The sequence below is a fragment of the Leucopleurus acutus genome (genome assembly GCF_964270905.1).
Source record: "Leucopleurus acutus genome assembly, chromosome: 15".
NCBI classification, from domain to species: domain Eukaryota; kingdom Metazoa; phylum Chordata; class Mammalia; order Artiodactyla; family Delphinidae; genus Leucopleurus; species Leucopleurus acutus.
Genome location: NC_139157.1, coordinates 15,168,446 through 15,187,530, shown reverse-complemented (window position 1 = coordinate 15,187,530; position 19,085 = coordinate 15,168,446). Strand labels below are relative to the sequence as shown.

General features: G+C 42.6%; 1 protein-coding gene across 4 annotated transcripts in view; it reads left to right on the top strand.

Annotated features, from left to right (window-relative positions):
• MTHFD1L (methylenetetrahydrofolate dehydrogenase (NADP+ dependent) 1 like) overlaps positions 1-19,085 on the top strand; it is a gene marked incomplete at its 5' end in the record, with an annotated part of 196,699 nt that overhangs the window by 60,441 nt on the left and 117,173 nt on the right. For all 4 annotated transcript variants that reach the window (XM_082855826.1, XM_082855827.1, XM_082855825.1 and 1 more), the window contains 3 exons: positions 8,113-8,189; positions 14,514-14,654; positions 17,291-17,359. In XM_082855826.1, coding sequence (XP_082711952.1) covers positions 8,113-8,189; positions 14,514-14,654; positions 17,291-17,359 — 287 coding nt within the window. The remainder of the gene's footprint in view (positions 1-8,112; positions 8,190-14,513; positions 14,655-17,290; positions 17,360-19,085) is intronic.

The following is a 19,085-nucleotide window of genomic DNA, read 5'->3' as shown; positions in this document are numbered from 1 at the left end:
CACCCCTCACTTCTCCCGCACTGCCCTCCATAAGGGTGGGATAGTGGGGAAAAGCACTAAATGTGGAGTCAGGAGCGATTCACATACCTGTTCTGGGCCGCGGTCTCTTGGAGATGGAAATGGAGGCGGTAATATATAATTACAGGCATGTGGTAATAGCACTTGATAAAACCTACCGAAGAGTTAGATGGTGTGTATTCCTTTTTGTTTTTTTTTTTCTTTTTTAGAGTTAAATCGCAGCTGTTTTTACATTAGTACCAACTATGACAAGATGTTTTCCAACTTTTTTTTTGAATTTTTAAATTTTATTTTATTTTTTTATACAGTAGGTCCTTATTAGTCATCAATTTTATACACATCAGTGTATACATGTCAATCCCAATTGCCCAGTTCATCACACCATCACCCCCACCCACCACTGCTTTCCCCACTTGGTGTCCATACGTTTGTTCTCTACATTTGTGTCTCAATTTCTGCCCTGCAAACCGGTTCATCTGTACCATTTTTCTAGGTTCCACATATACGTGTTAATATACGATATTTGTTTTTCCCTTTCTGACTTACTTCACTCTGTATGAAAGTCTCTAGATCCATCCACGTCTCTATAAATGACCCAATTTCGTTCCTTTTTATGGCTGAGTAATATTCCATTGTATATATGTACCACATCTTCTTTATCCATTCGTCTGTCAGTGGGCATTTAGGTTGCTTCCATGACCTGGCTGTTGTAAATAGTGCTGCAGTGAACATTAGGGTGCATGTGTCTTTTTGAATTATGGTTTCTCTGTGTACATGCCCAGTACTGGGATTGCTGGGTCATATGGTAATTCAATTTTTAGTTTTTTAAGGAACCTCCATACTGTTTTCCATAGTGGCTGTATCAATTTACATTCCCACCAACAGTGCAAGAGGGTTCGCTTTTCTCCACGCCCTCCCCAGCATTTGTTGTTTGTAGATTTTCTGATGATGCCCATTCTAACTGGTGTGAGGGGATACCTCATTGTAGTTTTGATTTGCATTTCTCTAATAATTAGTGATGTTGAGCAGCTTTTCATGTGCTTCTTGGCCATCTGTATGTCTTTGGAGAAATGTCTATTTAGGTCTTCTGCCCATTTTTGGATTGGGTTGTGTGTTTCTTTAATATTGAGCTGCATGAGCTGTTTATATATTTTGGAGATTAATCCTTTGTCCATTGATTCATTTGCAAATATTCTCTCCCATTCTGAGGGTTGTCTTTTCTTCTTGTTTATGGTTTCCTTTGCTGTGCAAAAGCTTTGAAGTTTCATTAGGTCCCATTTGTTTATTTTTGGTTTTATTTCCATTACTCTAGGAGGTGGATCAAAAAAGATCTTGCTGTGATTTATGTCAAAGAGTGTTCTTCCTATGTTTTCCTCTAAGAGGTGTACACTTTCAGGACTTACATTTAGGTCTCTAATCCATTTTGAGTTTATTTTTGTGTATGGTGTTAGGGAGTGTTCTAATTTCATTCTTTCACATGTAGCTGTCCAGTTTTCCCAGCATCACTTATTGAAGAGACTTTCTTTTCTCCATTGTATATCCTTGCCTCCTTTGTCATAGATTAGTTGACCATAGGTGCATGGGTTTCTCTCTGGGCTTTTATCTTGTTCCATTGATCTGTGTTTCTGTTTTTGTGCCAGTACCATATTGTCTTGATTACTGTAGCTTTGTAGTATAGTGTGAAATCAGCGAGTCTGATTCCTCCAGCTCTGTTTTTTTCCTTCAAGACTGCTTTGGCTATTCGGGGTCTTTTGTGTCTCCATACAAATTTTAAGATTTTTTCTTCTAGTTCTGTAAAAAATGCCATTGGTAATTTGATAGGGATTGCATTGACTCTGTAAATTGCTTTGGGTAGTATAGTCATTTTCACAATATTGATTCTTCCAATCCAAGAACATGGTATATCTCTCCATCTGTTTGTGTCATCTTTAATTTCTTTCATCAGTGTCTTATAGTTTTCTGCATACAGGTCTATTGTCTCTCTAGGTAGGTTTTTTCCTAGGTATTTTATTCTTTTTGTTGCAATGGTAAATGGGAGTGTTTCCTTAATTTCTCTTTCAGATTTTTCATCATTAGTGTATAGGAATGCAAGAGATTTCTGTGCATTAATTTTGTATCCTGCAACTTTACCAAATTCATTGATTAGCTCTAATAGTTTTCTGATGCCATCTTTAGGATTCTCTATGTATAGTATCTTGTCACGTGCAAACAGTGACAGTTTTACTTCTTCTTTTCCAATTTGGATTCCTTTTATTTCTTTTTCTTCTCTGATTGCCATGGCTAGGACTTCCAAAACTATGTTGAATAATAGTGGTGAGAGTGGACATCCTTGTCTTGTTCCTGATCTTACAGGAGATGCTTTCAGTTTTTCACCATTGTGAATGACGTTTGCTGTGGGCTTGTCATATATGGCCTTTATTATGTCGAGGTAAGTTCACTTTGTGCCCACTTTCTGGAGAGTATTTATCATAAGTGGGTGTTGAATTTTGTCAAAAGCTTTTTCTGCATCTATTGAGATGATCATATGCTTTTTATTCTTCAGTTTGTTAGTATGGTGTATCACATTGATTGATTTGTATATATTGAAGAATCCTTTTATCCCTGGGATAAACCCCACTTGATCATGGTGTATGATCCTTTTAACGTGTTGTTGGATTCTGTTTGCTAGTATTTTGTTGAGGATTTTTGCATCTATGTTCATCAGTGATATTGGTCTGTAATTTTCTGTTTTTGTAGTATCTTTTTCTGGTTTTGGTATCAGGGTGATGGTGACCTCATAGAATGAGTTTGGGAGTGTTCTTTCCTCTGCAATTTTTGGAAGAGTTTGAGAAGGATGGGTGTTTAGTTCTTCTCTAAATGTTTGATAGAATTCACCTGTGAAGCCATCTGGTCCTGGACTTTTGTTTGTTGGAAGATTTTTAATCACAGTTTCAATTTCATTACTTGAGATTGGTCTGTTCATATTTTCTCTTTGTTCCTGGTTCAGTCTTGAGAGGTTATACCTTTCAAAGAATTTGTCCATTTCTTCTAGGTTGTCCATTTTATTGGCATAGAGTTGCTTGTAGCAGTCTCTTAGGATGCTTTGTATTTCTGCGGTGTCTTTGTAACTTCTTTTTCGTGTCTAATTTTATTGACTTGAGTCCTCTCCCTCTTTTTCTTGATGAGTCTGGCTAATGGTTTATTAATTTTGTTTATTTTCTCAAAGAACCAGCTTTTAGTTTTATTGATCCTTGCTATTGTTTTCTTTGTTTCTATTTCATTTATTTCTGCTCTGATCTTTTTTTTTTTTTTTTGCGGTACGCGGGCCTCTCACTGTTGTGGCCTTTCCCGTTACGAAGCACAGGCTCCAGACGCGCAGGCTCAGCGGCCATGGCTCACGGGCCCAGCTGCTCCGCGGCATGTGGGATCTTCCTGGACTGGGGCACGAACCCGTGTCCCCTGCATCGGCAGGCGGACTCTCAACCACTGCGCCACCTGGGAAGCCCCCAACATCATTTTTAATTACCGATATGAATATGTTCAGCATTTTATTGGGAAGTCTACTACCTTTTTTTTTTTTTGGCTGCATTGGGTCTCCATTGCTGTGCAGGGGCTTTCTCTAGTTGCGGCGAGCAGGGGCTACTGTTTGTTGCGGTTTCTTACGAGCTTGTAGTTGCGGTGGCTTCCCTTGTTGCGGAGCACGGGCTCTAGGCATGCCGGCTCAGTAGTTGTGGCTCGTGGACAGTAGACCACAGGCTTAGTAGTTGCGGCGCACGGACTTCGTTGCCCCGCGTCATGTGGGATCTTCTCGGAGCAGGGCTCAAACCAGTGTCCCCTGCATTGGCAGGTGGACTCTTAACCACTGCGCCACCAGGGAAGTCCTAACTTTTTTTTTATAACTAGGATTAATTATTACTATTCCATTATATCTGAAATGCATAGTCAGCTTTTTCAAGGCATTTGTGAGTTTGTGTTACTCTTTAAAGCATTTTTGTGAACAAAAAATTAATGCAGGTGGAAATCGGTTTTTTTTTTCAATTAATTTGTTTAATTTATTTATTTTTGTCTGCATTGGGTCTTCGTTGCTGCGCGCGGGCTTTCTCTAGTTGCAGCGAGCAGGGGCTACTCTTCATTGTGGTGTGTCGGCTTCTCATCGCTGTGGCTTCTCTTGTTGCGGAGCATGGGCTCTAGGCACGCAGGCTTCAGTAGTTGTGGCTCACAGTCTCTAGAGTGCAGGCTCAGTGGTTGTGGTGCACAGGCTTAGTTGCTCTGCGGCATGTGGGGTATTCCTAGACCAGGGATCGAACCCATGTCCCCTGCATTGGCAGGCAGATTCTTAACCACTGCACCACCAGGGAAGCCCTGGAAATCAGTGTATTTTAAACCTAGCATGGGGATATGCTAAAAAAGAAATTTTTACACAAGGGGCGTTCTTCCGCATCTGCATTGTGGCTCCAGCTGAGGCAGCCACCAGAAATGGGGCCACCCATTCCTAAGTGGGTCTTAGAAAAAGAAAGGCTACACAATCCCTCATATGTACCCAGGGCCACCTTGCAGATTGCTTTCTCCCCAAGAAGCATGAAAGGACTGAAGCATACCATCGTTGCAAATCACTTTTAATGTGAGTGATAACGTTAAAAAATTACTCCAGATAAATACTAGAATTGTATTATTGTTTAGGGCACTAAAGTGCTAATTATTGCTATAGACAAGCCACCTAGGTCAGAGGAGTTTGGAATGACGTTTGATAGCTAGTTTGGCTCTTATTCCCATGAATTAATATAAGAAATAGGACTCTCCGTCAAATAGATTGAGGTCATTTAATAGTAAGGTTTTGGGGCTTCCCTGGTGGCGCTGTGGTTGGGAGTCCGCCTGCCGATGCAGGGGACACGGGTTCGTGCCCCGGTCCGGGAGGATCCCACATGCCGCGTAGCGGCTGGGCCCGTGAGCCATGGCCGGTGAGCCTGTGCGTCCGGAGCCTGTGCTCCGCGGCGGGAGAGGCCACAGCAGTGAGAGGCCCACGTACCGCAAAAAAAAATAAATAAATAAATATAAAGTAAGGTTTCTTTCTTGTTGTTCTTTTTTTTAAAGACAGTATTGGCTTAGAGCTAGAAAGAGTATGGCCTTTGGGTGAGATTAGATGCTTTTATAATTTGATAACTACAGAGGGGACACTCTGTGACCACATGGGGCTAAAAAACTCTTCTGAGACCATAGATGTCGCATATTGAGTGCTCGCCTCTTCCCTTTTATCCTTTGTAAGAAATTTAACTCGTGGTTGTTTTCTCCTATGCTTCCCGTCACTAGCTTGAAGGCCTCATAAGTGCGTGGTAACAGGGTGGAACTGGGAGCCGATAGACTATTCCAGAAACACATAGTATAAGCAGAAGAAACAGTGGACATCAAGTCATTTTATTGTTCCTCGAAGGATGTGAGCCCTGCTGTTCTGAGTATCAGAACCCCTGGGGCCTCACAGGCCGTTAGACCGAAGACCAAGAAGCCTCAGTCTCCAGGGAACTGACATCCAGTTACTAGTTCCCAGCAGTCCCCTACAGCCTTGCAGGGAATCAGTACACTTCTGCCAAAGCCAAAGTAGTGGGCCTAGCCTCGATGTCCTACCCTGTATTTCCCGGTCCCTGAGCTGGTGCTGGTTGTTTAACAAGCCACTAGGAACACTCTGGATGCTCCTCAAAACAGAGCGGTGTAGTCCTAAAGGGACCGTCTAGGGCAAAGCGTGAAAAACCGGATCTCTCCCCTCTGCAGGGTCCCCCCTCCACGCCTGCCTGAACTCTCCATCTCTCCCCTCGCCAGTGAGTGCCTTCCATCAGGGAATGATGTCTTGTCCATCTTTGTTTCCCTGTACAGCTCTCACAGGACCTGCCACAAAATTGGCCCTCAGTAAATAGCCCTGAAATGAATAAGTATGTTTCTCATGCCATCGCCACCTCTGCCACTTAGAGGGCAGGAATCCCGTGTACTAACTTAGCGTTACTTTCTGTTACCCATCTTTCTTGTGTATCAGAATTTAATCTTCACATTTCTTTTGTGTATCTCTGTCATTTCACACGTCTTTCCATGGACATCAAAAGCCTGGTGAGACGCCCTGTTCCGCCAGGGCTGAGCTAATAAACGCACAGGTGGCCTTCTGATGCCGCTGATTGTAGTGGATCTTACTAAGTTTTTTTTTGGGGGGGGGGCGGTTCTTGTTTGTGTTTTCTTTGCTAAATAAAAACCAGCTGAAATACCAATAAAAAGATCACATTAAGATTGTGTATACTACACATGAGAGTAGGAATTATTTTTACTTTATATGATTCTGTACCATTGGTCTTGGGAATAAGGCACTAGCTAGTGATAATAGTGAGAGGCGTTCCTTTCTCTGTGTGCCCTCTGCTTATGCCTTAAAGTCATAGAGAGGTTTCTGTGTGCTTGAGGAGGGTTGCCTGGGTGCCCGTATGAATGTGCGGTAATATGAATGTATATATGTATGTGTGAGAAAGGAGAGGGTCTGTTTGTTTTTGATTTTGGGAGTTTTCTTTGGCTGCTGCGTTGGGTCTTCGTTGCTGTGTGTGGGCTTTCTCTAGTTGCGGCGCACAGGCTTCTCATTGCGGTGGCTTCTCTTGTTGTGGAGCACGGGCTCTAGGCGCACGGGCTTCAGTAGTTGTGGCATGTGGGCTCAGTAGTTGTGTCGGCCCCCGGACTTAGTTGCTCCACGGCATGGGGGATCTTCCCAGACCAGGGATCGAACCCGTGTCCCCTACATTGGCAGGCAGATTCTTAACCACTGCGCCCCCAGGGAAGTCCCGAGAGGAGAGTACCGTATGTAGAGAAAGAGGCCGGCGGCGAGTCAGGGAGCAGCAGAGGCGGGCGAGGCTGGCAGGTCTGTCCGTGCCTTGTGTGTGGAAGAAAACGTTCACAATTTCATCCTACAGATGCTTGTAGTCCCCAAATACACAATTCCCGCCACCGTTTTGGTCAGAGCCATGTTAAACATTTAGTAAATTGGATCTAAGTTGTCAGTGTGGACGGCTTGCTGTTTGATGCAGTATAAATTATTAGTGAAGACTGTGTCCTTCTGGCTTTACTTTCTGGCATTGTCGATTTGGTTTTCACAAACAAAATGTAAATCGGTGCAGTTCATACAGGCCAGTGACAAGAGTGAAGAGAATCGATACTTACTCGAATCATCATTGACTTCTCCCCCCACATATACTACTTTATTTATTTGGGGGTTTTTTATATGGTAAAATATACATAGCATATCATCTTAATCATTCATAAGTGTGCAATTCATGGCATTAAATATATGCCACGAATGGCATATAGGCCAAGGCGTGGGATGGTTACACCATCACCACTAACTACACCCCAAACCTTTTCATCATCCTCAACACTCCCTCAATAATAAGTCCTCGCGTCCCCTCAGCCCCTGGTAGTCACCATTCTACTCTCTGTCTCTATAAATTTGCCTATTCTAAGAACCCCATACAAGTGGAATCATACCGTATCTGGTTTATTTCATCATGCATAATGTTTTCAGCATCCGTCCACGTTGTATCGTAATATATCAAACGTTCACTCATTTTATGGCTGTATAACATTCCATTGTATGTCTGTACCACATTTTGTTTATCTGTTCATTTGTCAGCAGACACTTTGCTGTTTCCACCTCTTGGCTGTCGTGAATAATGCTGCTATGATCATGGGTATGCAATAGCTGCTTCCTGTTCTGTTGGATATATACCTGGAAGTGGTGGGTCAGATGTTCGTTCAATGTTTAACCTTCAGAGAGACTTAATTGGCTTCTTCTTGTGCCTCAGGTTTCAGTGTAAAAAGGACACTCCTTCAGAAATGCTTTTCCTTACTGCTGTTCAAAACGGCACCCCACCCCAGACCCCTTCCCGACACACGCCGTCATATCCCCTCCTTGGTCTCCTAGCTGGGTGATCCCTAGTTTATTTGACCCCTTTCTGTGATCCTCCCACGGGATCATCAGCTCAGGGAAGCCAAACCTTAGCTCTTGCTCTTGCTGCCTCTGCAACACCCAGAATAATGCCAGACACACACTGGGCAGCCAGTCCCTGCTCGTTGATGCTCTGTTCTCTTCTCTTCCAGTCATGGATACAAATGACCGATTTCTACGAAAAATAACCATCGGGCAGGGAAGCACAGAGAAGGGCTTTTCTCGGCAGGTAGGTGGTGTTTTCTCCAGGGAGGACTCTGCTCTTGCGCTTAAAGCGGCCCAGAAGCTGGTTCTCCACATTTCTCTTCTTGTTCTTCCACCCACAGTAACCAGTGGGCCCCTGATGAGTCAAGGTATTTCTTCCAGTCCCTCAGCAGGACTGGGAAATCATCAGGAGACAGAAAGTCTCCAATATTATTTTGCCATCCTTTTTCTGTGTGATTTTAGTTGTGTTTCTGGTAAGAGCCATTCAGGGTATCCCTTGAATATACATTCTAACGTATTTTATGCGTTAGATATAAAATAGTACGAGCCCACCCAGTTCGTACTATATCTGCATAACAACCGAAAAATGAAAATCTCAGACACATTACTCACGTTTCATAAACCAAAGAACAAACACCCAGTTATTTGGCTTACTAGCCTGAGAAGTTGTTAAGGATAATGTCTTATTACCCAAATCCAGAAAATGTAGAAGATAGATTATGATGTCCACCTTCATCTTAATAGGTCTCCAGGATGGGGCGATGGTGCTTAGTGAATATAAATTCATTCTATGATTTTTCAGCCAGGCCTGGCAGGCCTCTAAATTATTATTTTTTTAGTAAACTTTATAGCTTAAGACACTTTTAGATTTATGGCCTTTACATTGTTAAGTTTTTATTAACCTAAAAAGAATCACTCTTACTATAGTATTCAGTCCTCATACCAAATAGACTTTTGGATCTTTTGAAATATTTGAATTAAAAAGTGAACCTGAACAACAAGGTCCTACGTTATAGCACAGGGAACTATATTCAATACCCTGTGAGAAACCATAATGGAAAAGAATATAAAAAAGAATGTGTGTGTGTGTGTGTGTGTATGTGTGTGTATAAAATTGAATCTCTTTGCTGTACAGCAGAAATTAACACAACATTGTAAATCAACTATACTTCAACTTTAAAAAATTAAATTTTAAAAAGTGAATATGGGGATGGAATCGAGAAGACAAGCTAAGCCCCTATTCCATCCCTCCTCCAAATCCTGAAACTTGCACACACAGACAGATTTCAAATAGTCAGTATCCTTGCTAGAAAACCGGAGTCATGGCCATACTCTTTGGGGAAGCTTCTGAAAGATAGGAAGATGGAATTGGATGGGTGGAGAAAAGCACAAACCAAAATATGGTGGAAGTGTTGGAGGGGGTCGCTAAATTCAAAGGCATTAGATACCCTACTTCTCAGATACAGGAGAGGGATGGGGACAGCTCCCAAAAAAGCTGGTGCACAGGCACCTTCCTGGGACACCTGTGTTGAGACACAGCCAGTGGTACATTGGTCTCAGCCTTGGGGCCCAGCCGTGGGGGGCGGCTCACATCAAAGTCACAGATTCGCTTGTGTACCGTGCTTCCTGGCTGGCAGTGAAAAGCATCTGGTGCAAGGAAAAGCAGTATATTGTGACACTTAGGAGAGGGCAGCCTTTTGTCATTTGCACAGTGGGCAACCTCAGGACTAATCCTGTGAGAGACTGCAGGACGGGAAGCCAAGGAGCAGCATGTCCTATGTCCTACTCTCTTGAATGTCTAGAGACAGGGTGAGGTTGTCAGAAATCAGGTCCCCAGACAAGGAAAAGGGAGCATCAAAGCCAGGAATCGTCTGTATTAAAGGAAAACACATATCATGAACATGGACACCAGACGCAGTAAAGAGAAGCTTAGATGCCCTAGACAAGATTGCAGATCAGATGGTGGCGGGGTGGGGGGGGGACTTTGAAGAGATTACCATCAGTATTCTCAGAGGCTTAAGGGAACTGTCCTACAAGGATTGAGAATTAGCTGTTGTGGAAAAAAAATGGGTTAAAATCTTGGAAATAAAACTGTAGTGTCAAAGTAAAAATCCAGTTAGTAGATTGAATAAGAATAGGGTTAACTGAATGAGAGAGGAAAGTTCAATCTAAGAAACTCTCTCAGAACATACTACCAAAAGGAAAACCATAGAAAATATAAAGGAAAAATTAAGAGACATACGAGACACACCGAGAAGTTCTAATACTCATCTCAAGTTACCGGTGAAAGTAACAGAGAATGTAGGGAAGAATGTATTTGAGGAAATAATAAAAAGGGAATTTATTGACTTTAAGGAAAATTTAGAATTTTCATATTAAAAGACTTAACAAGTGCTGAGCGGCATAAATGAAGTAGACTTACACCCAGACACAAATGTTGAAATTTCACAACACTAAGGGTAAAAAAAAAAATTCCAAAGAGCTGCCAGAGAGGAAAAAAGTCTTGATGAGTCACAAAGGAGTAAGATTCAGATTGTCATCAGACTTCTCATTGACAGCACTGAATGCAAGGTGACACTGGGAAAACCGATTTGGAGTTCTGAAGGAACAGGATTTTCAATCTAGAATCCTTGAGTAGAAAGAAAAAAAAATTTGGAACAGAAAATACAAAATAAGCTGGCATAAGTCAAACACAGTAGTTTGGCCTAGTAGAATTGGCACTGACATAAAAAGCAGAAACTCTAACGAATAGATAATTTTGACATAAATAAAAATTAAAATCTTCCATATGGAAAAATGATTTCCAAAATCAGTAAAAGACCAGTAAGAGTCTGGGAGAGGTTATTCTCAGTATAAATATAACAACGGGTTAAAGTGCCAAGCATAAAAAGAATTTCCATAAATTAATACTCAAACACTGCTCTCAGTAAGGCCTTCACCGGTCACCTTCTTTAAAACTGCACCTGCCTGTCCCCAAGCTCCCTCTTTCTTTCCCTGCTATCCTTACTTGTTTGTTTATTTTCTGCCTCCCCCCACTAAGATGTGAGTTTCATAAGGGCAGGGGTTTGGGTATGTTTTGTTCACTGCTGTATTCTCAGTGCATAGGACTTTGTTACATAGGAGTAGTAGGTGTTCAATAAATCTATACTAAAGAAATGAATAGGATAAGTAGAAGATAATAAGACTTATCTATGAGCTCATTAAAACATAAATAAATTAATATTAAACGTTAGTGAGGATGCAAAGAAATAGAGACTTTTATACAGTATTAGTGAGAGTATAAATTGTAAAGCCTTTTGGATGATAGTTTGTCAGTATTTAAAATTTGAAATGTCAGAACAGTTCTAACTTCAGGACTACAGATTTTTCTTAAAAAGAGGGGACTATTTACTCAGGTACAAAAAAAAATCTATAATATAGGATACTAATTGCAGCATTTTTTGTAATGGTGAACATTGGAAGCAATCCAGTGTTCATCGTTAGGGGTGATTACATATATTTGGTGTATCCTTTTGCACAACAGAAACAGGTAGCCGTTGAAAATGATAAAGTGTATATCGGGGGAGTGACATGGAGCTCTCATACAGATTGTGAAATTGAAGGTTTGTCCATACAAACGTATGGGCACCAAGGGGGGAAAGTGGTGGTGGTGGGGGGGTGATGGGATGAACTGGGAGATTGGGATTGACATGTATACACTGATATGTATAAAATAGATAACTAATAAGAACCTGCTGTATAAAAAATAAATAAAATTCAAAAAAATAATAAAATCAAATCTTGGAAAAGAAAAAAAACACACGTTAAAAGAATTTGGACTAAAATGTATATAGCGTAATCCAGTTTATGTTAAGAAAAAGCCAGCATACGTGTTTATATGTGTAAAAACACATAACATGGAAGCTGGAAAGCTGTTCACTTTCTGAAATCAGTGACTTCTGATTTCAGAAGAGGAATAGTAAGGAAATTCCTTCACATTTTCTCTGCGTATTTTTTTTTTTTTTTTTTGCGGTACGTGGGCCTCTCACTGTTGTGGCCTCTCCCGTTGCGGAGCACAGGCTCCAGACGCGCAGGCCCAGCAGCCATGGCTCACGGGCCCAGCCGCTCCGCGGCATGTGGGATCTTCCCGGACCGGGGCACGAACCCATGTCCCCTGCACCGGCAGGCGGACTCTCAACCACCGCACCACCAGGGAAGACCTCTGCGTATTTTTATACTCTATCTTGGTACTAGAGAGATGCAGGATTAACAATTGCTGTGATCTGAGTGCCTATTTTGTGCCTTTTATTGGTAGGCCCATTACATACGTGAGCACATTTAGTTTGTAAATCTGGTTTGCAAATGAGAAAAGTTGCCATATTGTGTTAAGTGACTTGTCCAAGGTTATGTTCTGTATTGCTTTATGCATACATATTGTTAAGTAAGAAGGGATTATATCTAAGAGGTTTAACTGCTTTTTTTAACCTTAAAACTATTGAGAACATCTTTTTATGTCTGTAAATGTCGATCTATATCATCTTTTTTGGCTTGTGAGACCACACGGCTTGTGGGATCTTAGTTCCCCAACCAGGAATCGAACCCGGGCCCTTGGCAGTGAAAGTGCGGAGTCCAAATCACTGTACTGCCAGGGAATTCCCTATATCATCATTTTTTTAATGCCTATATGATACCACATCTTGTAGATGTACCGTAATAGATACAACCATTTTGCTGTTAATGGACACTTAGGGTGTTTGCAGTGTTGGGCTGTCATAAATAAGCTGTAACATACACATGATAAACAGATCCGTACTTGCAGAGTCAAAGGGGATTCGCATCCTTGTCAACATGGCTTTTTGTCTTTTGTCTAAATCTGTGATAAACAATAAGAATAATCTCATCTACACCTTTATGTGATTTAGAAATAATTTTATTTGCAAAACAAAAGTGAGCAGCCCTCTATTAGCTGTACCATTCAGGCATAAAATGAGTAACTATATTTATATTGATCTTTGTTTCATTTTGATGTTGCTAGAGATGCAAAATTTTGAAATTGTAACGATTACAAATGAAGAACTTATGGGTGTTATACATTCCACTTATCACTTACACAGTTAATTTTTTTTTTTTTTTTTTGGTACGCGGGCCTCTCACTGCTGTGGCCTCTCCCGTTGCGGAGCACAGGCTCCGGACGCGCAGGCTCAGCGGCCATGGCTCACGGGCCCAGCCACTCCGCGGCACGTGGGATCTTCCCGGACCGGGGCATGGACCCGCGTCCCCTGCATCGGCAGGCGGACTCTCAACCACTGCGCCACCGGGGAAGCCCACACAGTTAATATTTTAAGAATATTTCTAGCCTCAGGTTTTGTGCAGAAAGTCTCATCATTTTTAGTTACTTTTCATATGTACTGTTTTTAATGGAACGGTGGTGTAGAAAACCCTAAATTTCATACAATGAAAAACCACTGAGATTTGGAATGGGTTATATTGAGAATGTAATAGTTGAGTATAGGTGCATTTGCCTTTCAGGTAATGTGTTTTCAGTAAATGAGTGACTACTGAAATCTCAACCAGGAAGTAGCCAGAAAGCTCCTTCTTTCCTTCACTTCCTTTCTTGTGGGTGCCGGAAATGGACAATAAAATATCTCCTGAGGTGATCCCTCCAGGGCACAGCCATTTCCTATGTAAGACTGAACTTGTCTGGCTCACATGCCCCTTGGGAAGGAGTGTAACGAAGCGGTTTTGTCCGGTGGCTGAATTCGGAGGGGGAGGATATGCGGGGTCCTTGTGTCTCTTTTGGTTCCTGTTGGATTGTGTCCAGCTTGGAATCAGAGCCAGGAGCGGGAATAGGAAGGCCAGGGACATTTCTCAGGAAGTAGACGCTCTCCAGCATTCATGGCTGGACAATTCATGATCTGATGTGGCCAAGCCTCCGTGGACAGCTCAGAACTGATTCCATGTCACCTTGTGACTGGGGGGATGACAGAAGTCGAGGGTCTCCTCACCGCTGTGCTGAGCTCTAAGTCTGGGAGACTGGCCTCAGAACCCTCTTTTTTCACGATCTGCTGCTTACCTCTTCGCTGGGCAGACACGTGCATCCCCCTTGACACACGTAAATAACAGCAGGGGTAGGCAGCAGACTCTTCCTTTATTTTGCTGATACGCATTGAACGCCTCCCGCATTTCACACTCAGGCCTCCAAGCTGGGGACTCAGGAGCAGTCCCTCCCCAAATGGTCCCTGCCTTCATGGCACTTACAATCCACTGGTGGAGCCGTGCGTCCATCACGTCATCACATTAATAATTCTGAGGCTGAAACGTGCTACAGAAGCAAATCTCATAGCGCCGTGAGCTGCCGTAATGGGGGGCCCAGCCAGGCCGTGCTCAGCACAGCAAATGGAGGAAGGGGTGGCCTCCCTAGGGAGCACCGATCCCAGGACCGGGCATGTGCTGGAAACTTGTGCCTCTGAGAACGGCCCATCGAGGGTTAAACCCTGGGCCTGCAGGAATTGCTGCAGTACAGATCCCCATGGAAATGGCCATCCAGGTGGAGCTGCAGCTGACCAGTACCTTGGCTTTGCCTTTTCAGGCGCAGTTTGACATCGCCGTGGCCAGTGAGGTCATGGCAGTGCTGGCTCTGACTGACAGCCTCACGGACATGAAGGAGCGGCTGGGCAGAATGGTGGTGGCCAGTGACAGAAACGGGCAGCCCGTGACGACAGGTGATTTGGTACGTCCATCTCAGAAGCTTCAGAGAGCTCGCTGCCCCTGTTCTTTTGGGATCAGGAGAAGGTTTTCTTCCTCTTACATCACTGGGTAATAATGGGAATTCAGAGAATTTCTGCACACGTTTTCCTGCTCACCATCCCGTTTGTCTTGTAACTTCATCATCTTCTCACAGGCATTTATAACATGCTTGTGCCTGACTGCAACCAAAGCCTATGAAACCTACTTCGTGAGCTTTTCACCATCCTTTCCAATCCTGATCTCTGCTCTGCCTGGGGTGCGGTCATCCTCCTGCAGCCTGTGGCTTTTTTAAAAAAGTGTGATCTATGCTCGCTTTAAATTGAGGGCACATCACCTTTCCAAGGAATAAGAAGTGACTCCACCTTCATGGAAGGAAAGTTAAGTTAAAAATGGCACATTTTTGGCTCCAGCCTGCTCCCTGGGCACCCTGGCTTGTTTAAATTTGTGCCTTCGACTTGGGTTTCACATGATAAAAACAGAGGTCCGCCTTAATCATTCTTACTCATGTAGCTTTCTGTTGCGTGGAATGATGCTTCTTACAAAGCTTTCATGGCACACACCACCTTCCTTAGTGCTTTTTGTAATTTGGCATGCTAATCTTTTTTCCTTTTTTTTTTTTTTTGCGGTACGCGGGCCTCTCACTGTTGTGGCCTCTCCCGTTATGGAGCACAGGCTCTGGACGCGCAGGCGCAGCGGCCATGGCTCACGGGCCCAGCCGCTCCGCGGCATGTGGGATCTTCCCGGACCGGGGCACGAACCCATGTCCCCTGCATCGGCAGGCGGACTCTCAACCACTGCACCACCAGGGAAGCCCTCTTTTTTCCTTTTTTTAATAGCCAACTTTACTGTTAATCCCCATCAGTGGTGAGGCTATTTTATTTGCTTGTATGTGTTTATAAGCACATAGTACTTAGTACAACGTAGGCAGCCATTACTCTAAATTTACTTTCCCACATATCGAGTCACGTACCATAATGGGATCTTAAATGCACACTGATGATTGAAAAACAGTTGTGAAAAGGAGACAGGCAAATTAATGTTTTATTAATTCCAGGGCCTTGGGATATAATTTTAAACCTTTGCCAAAATGTCTTGGTTACCTTTTGGCTCTTTTGAAGAGATGAATCTGAATGACTCGAGTCTTGTCAAGTAGATTAAATAGATACATTTATATCAGCAGCCCATGGAATGCTTAGTATAAGGCTTAAAGAGAAAACTCAAACCCAGGTTGCTGTAAAAGTACTGCTTTTTAAAAATGATCAACATCTCAACATTTGTCTCTAAACTTGCATATAGTAGTTTCTGTATAAATATTTATCTGTATCCTCTTAATCTTAGGTATCAATAAATATGTGCCAGGAGTAGTTTGAAACTTTATCCACCAATATTTCCCTAAAGTTACTCCTTTGGTTTGTGATAAAACTCTTGGATCTGGACCAAAAAAACCCAAAGTTAACTCTTTTTAGTTTTCTTTTGTGTTTCTTGTTTGCAGAAGGTACCTGATTTCTTCATATATTTATAATAGGAAGGTTACAGTTCTTGCAAGGTTTATTTTCTGCAATAAAGTAGAAAGTAAATTTGATTTTTAAAGAAATCTTCAATGATTAAATATTATAAAAATACAAAAATAGAAACTGATCATATAAGAGAAACACTTAACATTGTTGGTGATGGAGGTAGGAGGAGAAAGTAATAAACGAATGCACCTTGGAGAGCTGAAGAGTCTCTAGATTCTACCAGCTTATCTGTTAGGATCTGTTGCATGCCACATTTATTCTTTCAGGGCCACGTTCACATGCATTTGCTCGTATTATGGCCTTCCCATAACTGACTAATCTGTTGAAAGATACTTGCCCAGTGTCTTTAGAAAAGGTGGAAGGGAGTTTTTTTAAAAAAGCTTCCCTTTGTGGCCTTCTTTGGCACAAATAGTTTCCCCAGTAGCTCTCCGACTTCATCCCTGCTGTGTCTCCTCCTCCACCTCTTCTTTTCCAGGAATGGGATAGGGAGCTTCGAGAGAGCCCAACTCAAGCATTATAGGATTGGAAGGAAGCAGCCACAATCTATGTACAAGTGGCATCAGCTCCATTCTAGGCAGACATAGCACGAGAGACAGAAAAGGAGGAGCCTTTCCAGTGCAACAGTGTTCTGAGTGCCTTCGGTTATCTGTGGGATGAGAGGTCGAGAGAGGGTGGGAAACCAGAATGGGTGCCTTTAGACACGTCCCTTTCCCTTTCTTCGTTCCCTCTGTGTAACAAGCCTTGTTTTTGTTCTTCATCTGATTTCTCGGGGCAACAGTGTAATCTCTGGTAATGAAACATGATGTGCATAGTTGCAAATTGAAAGGTATGGCAAGCCTCTTATTTCTGTCAAAGGAGGTTTTTTTTAAAAAATGCGATGACTACTACTTCCCCATCACATCTTAGAAGGGTTGGCATCCATTCAGGTGGAGGAGACATGGACAGAGGCAAGAGCACTGTGTCACCTGTAGCTCAGGTGACGGCGGCCGGTGGGGATGCCCACGTAGGAGGTAGGCTGGTGAGAAAAGGCTGAGAGACCCTTGTGCAAACGATCTTTTGTCAATAATCTAAATAAGTGGGCTTTTTTCTCCCTTTCCTTCAGGGGGTGACAGGTGCTTTGACTGTTCTGATGAAAGACGCGATAAAACCAAATCTGATGCAGACCCTAGAAGTAAGTGATTTTCATTTCATAGACATTGTCGACAGAGTCGCACTAACTAGATTGCTTGTGCGTTCCCACACGTGAGCACTTCCAGCGAACATGAGCTCATGAGGAGCATCAGAATAACAGCTTGGTCATCCCCCCAAAAGCTCAGACTTCTTTGATATGATTCATATCTTGGCTAATTAAGTACTAATTGACCAGAGGAGAAACTTAGAAACTCAGTGTCTGATATCTCAGTAACTTGTGTAGCCACGTTTATCACGTTTACATGGTGTTTTCTATGTTGTTGTTGTTTTTTTTTTTGACTTAGCTTCTCAGAATCCTTCAGTTTGGGGAGTTTAGGTTTGTTGTCTTTTTTCTCTCCAAGCAAAACACAGAGTATTCAATAAACTCAAACGTACACACACACACACACACAGAGTAATGCTGAGAAATGTTTTCTAGGAGTGTGCTGTGCTCCACTATTTTAAGAAGGTCGTTTTTTGTATATGGCTTTGCTCAGTGGGGGCTGACACAGCCGATGCTTTTCCTTCTGGAGCACTTGCTCTCTTGCTTTTGACGCCTTGCTTTCCTGGACCTTCTCGGTGGCCTCTCCTCCGTCTCTTTCGCTGCCTTCTGCTCACTTCTCCAGCTGCGCTTTCCTGCAGTATCAGCCATGTGATAACCCTTGAACTCTGGCTCTGAATCTCCTGACCTCCGCATTTCAGACTTGTAGGTGTGGTTACCACGAGCTGCTAGGGTGGGTAAAAGGCATTTCAAAGTTATGCATAAAAAAAGCATCTTTGATTCCTATCCACCTCCTACCTCCTCCCAACTCGTTCCATCCCCCAAACCTGGTCAGTGGTTCAAGCCCAAAACCCACCTTCTTGTCATTTTCTGCATGGCGCAAGATATCATCTGAGAGCCCCTATTTCTTTTTTTGTTTACTGTATTTCTCCTCCCACCAGGTGAGAGCAGGACTTTTTCCATCTTGTTCACCATCGTATCGCCAGCTCCTAGAAGGTTCCTCACACATATTAAGTGCTCAGTAAACACTTGCTGAAGAATTAAATGGATATTTATTGTTTCTACTCCATTGCTCCTAAAAATGTATACATGTGAGATAAATAACTGAATGAATGAGAAAAAATGTATAAAGAGACATGATATTGCTTCATCATAACACTTCCCCCTCAAAAATGAACACATTATCATCATCATTAGGGATGATCAGCTTACTGTTTTAAATAATTATCTTTCTTAGATTAAAAATTACTCCCACCTTAAATACATATCCCACTCTAAAAGGCTAGTTTCTTGTTAGTTGAATGAATTACTGGGTTGCACTGCCCCTAAGCAGTTCTTACTGTGCTCACATTTGTGACGTCATTTTGATGTCACAGGCAATGGGCATTGTTTGAAAAATGAACACAGCATTCCGTTAAAATATCTGCATGTATGAACTCTGCTACCTGCGTCCTAAATATTCATTCCACATTAACGTGGCTAATCAGTGGCAGTAGGAACCTAAATCAACAAATGATCTAAAAATCACTGGTTAATGTACAGATTCTGCTTTAGTGCTCATGTTTGAACACACTTGACTGTTAGTCCCAGAGGAGGTTATCAAGGGTTCCATTGCTGCAAGGTGCCCGGAGACCAGTAGTTCTCAACCCTGGCTGCATGTTAGAATCTCATGGAAGGAGTTAAAGATGCTGATGCCAAGCTCTCCCCCAGACAAAGTGAACTCTAG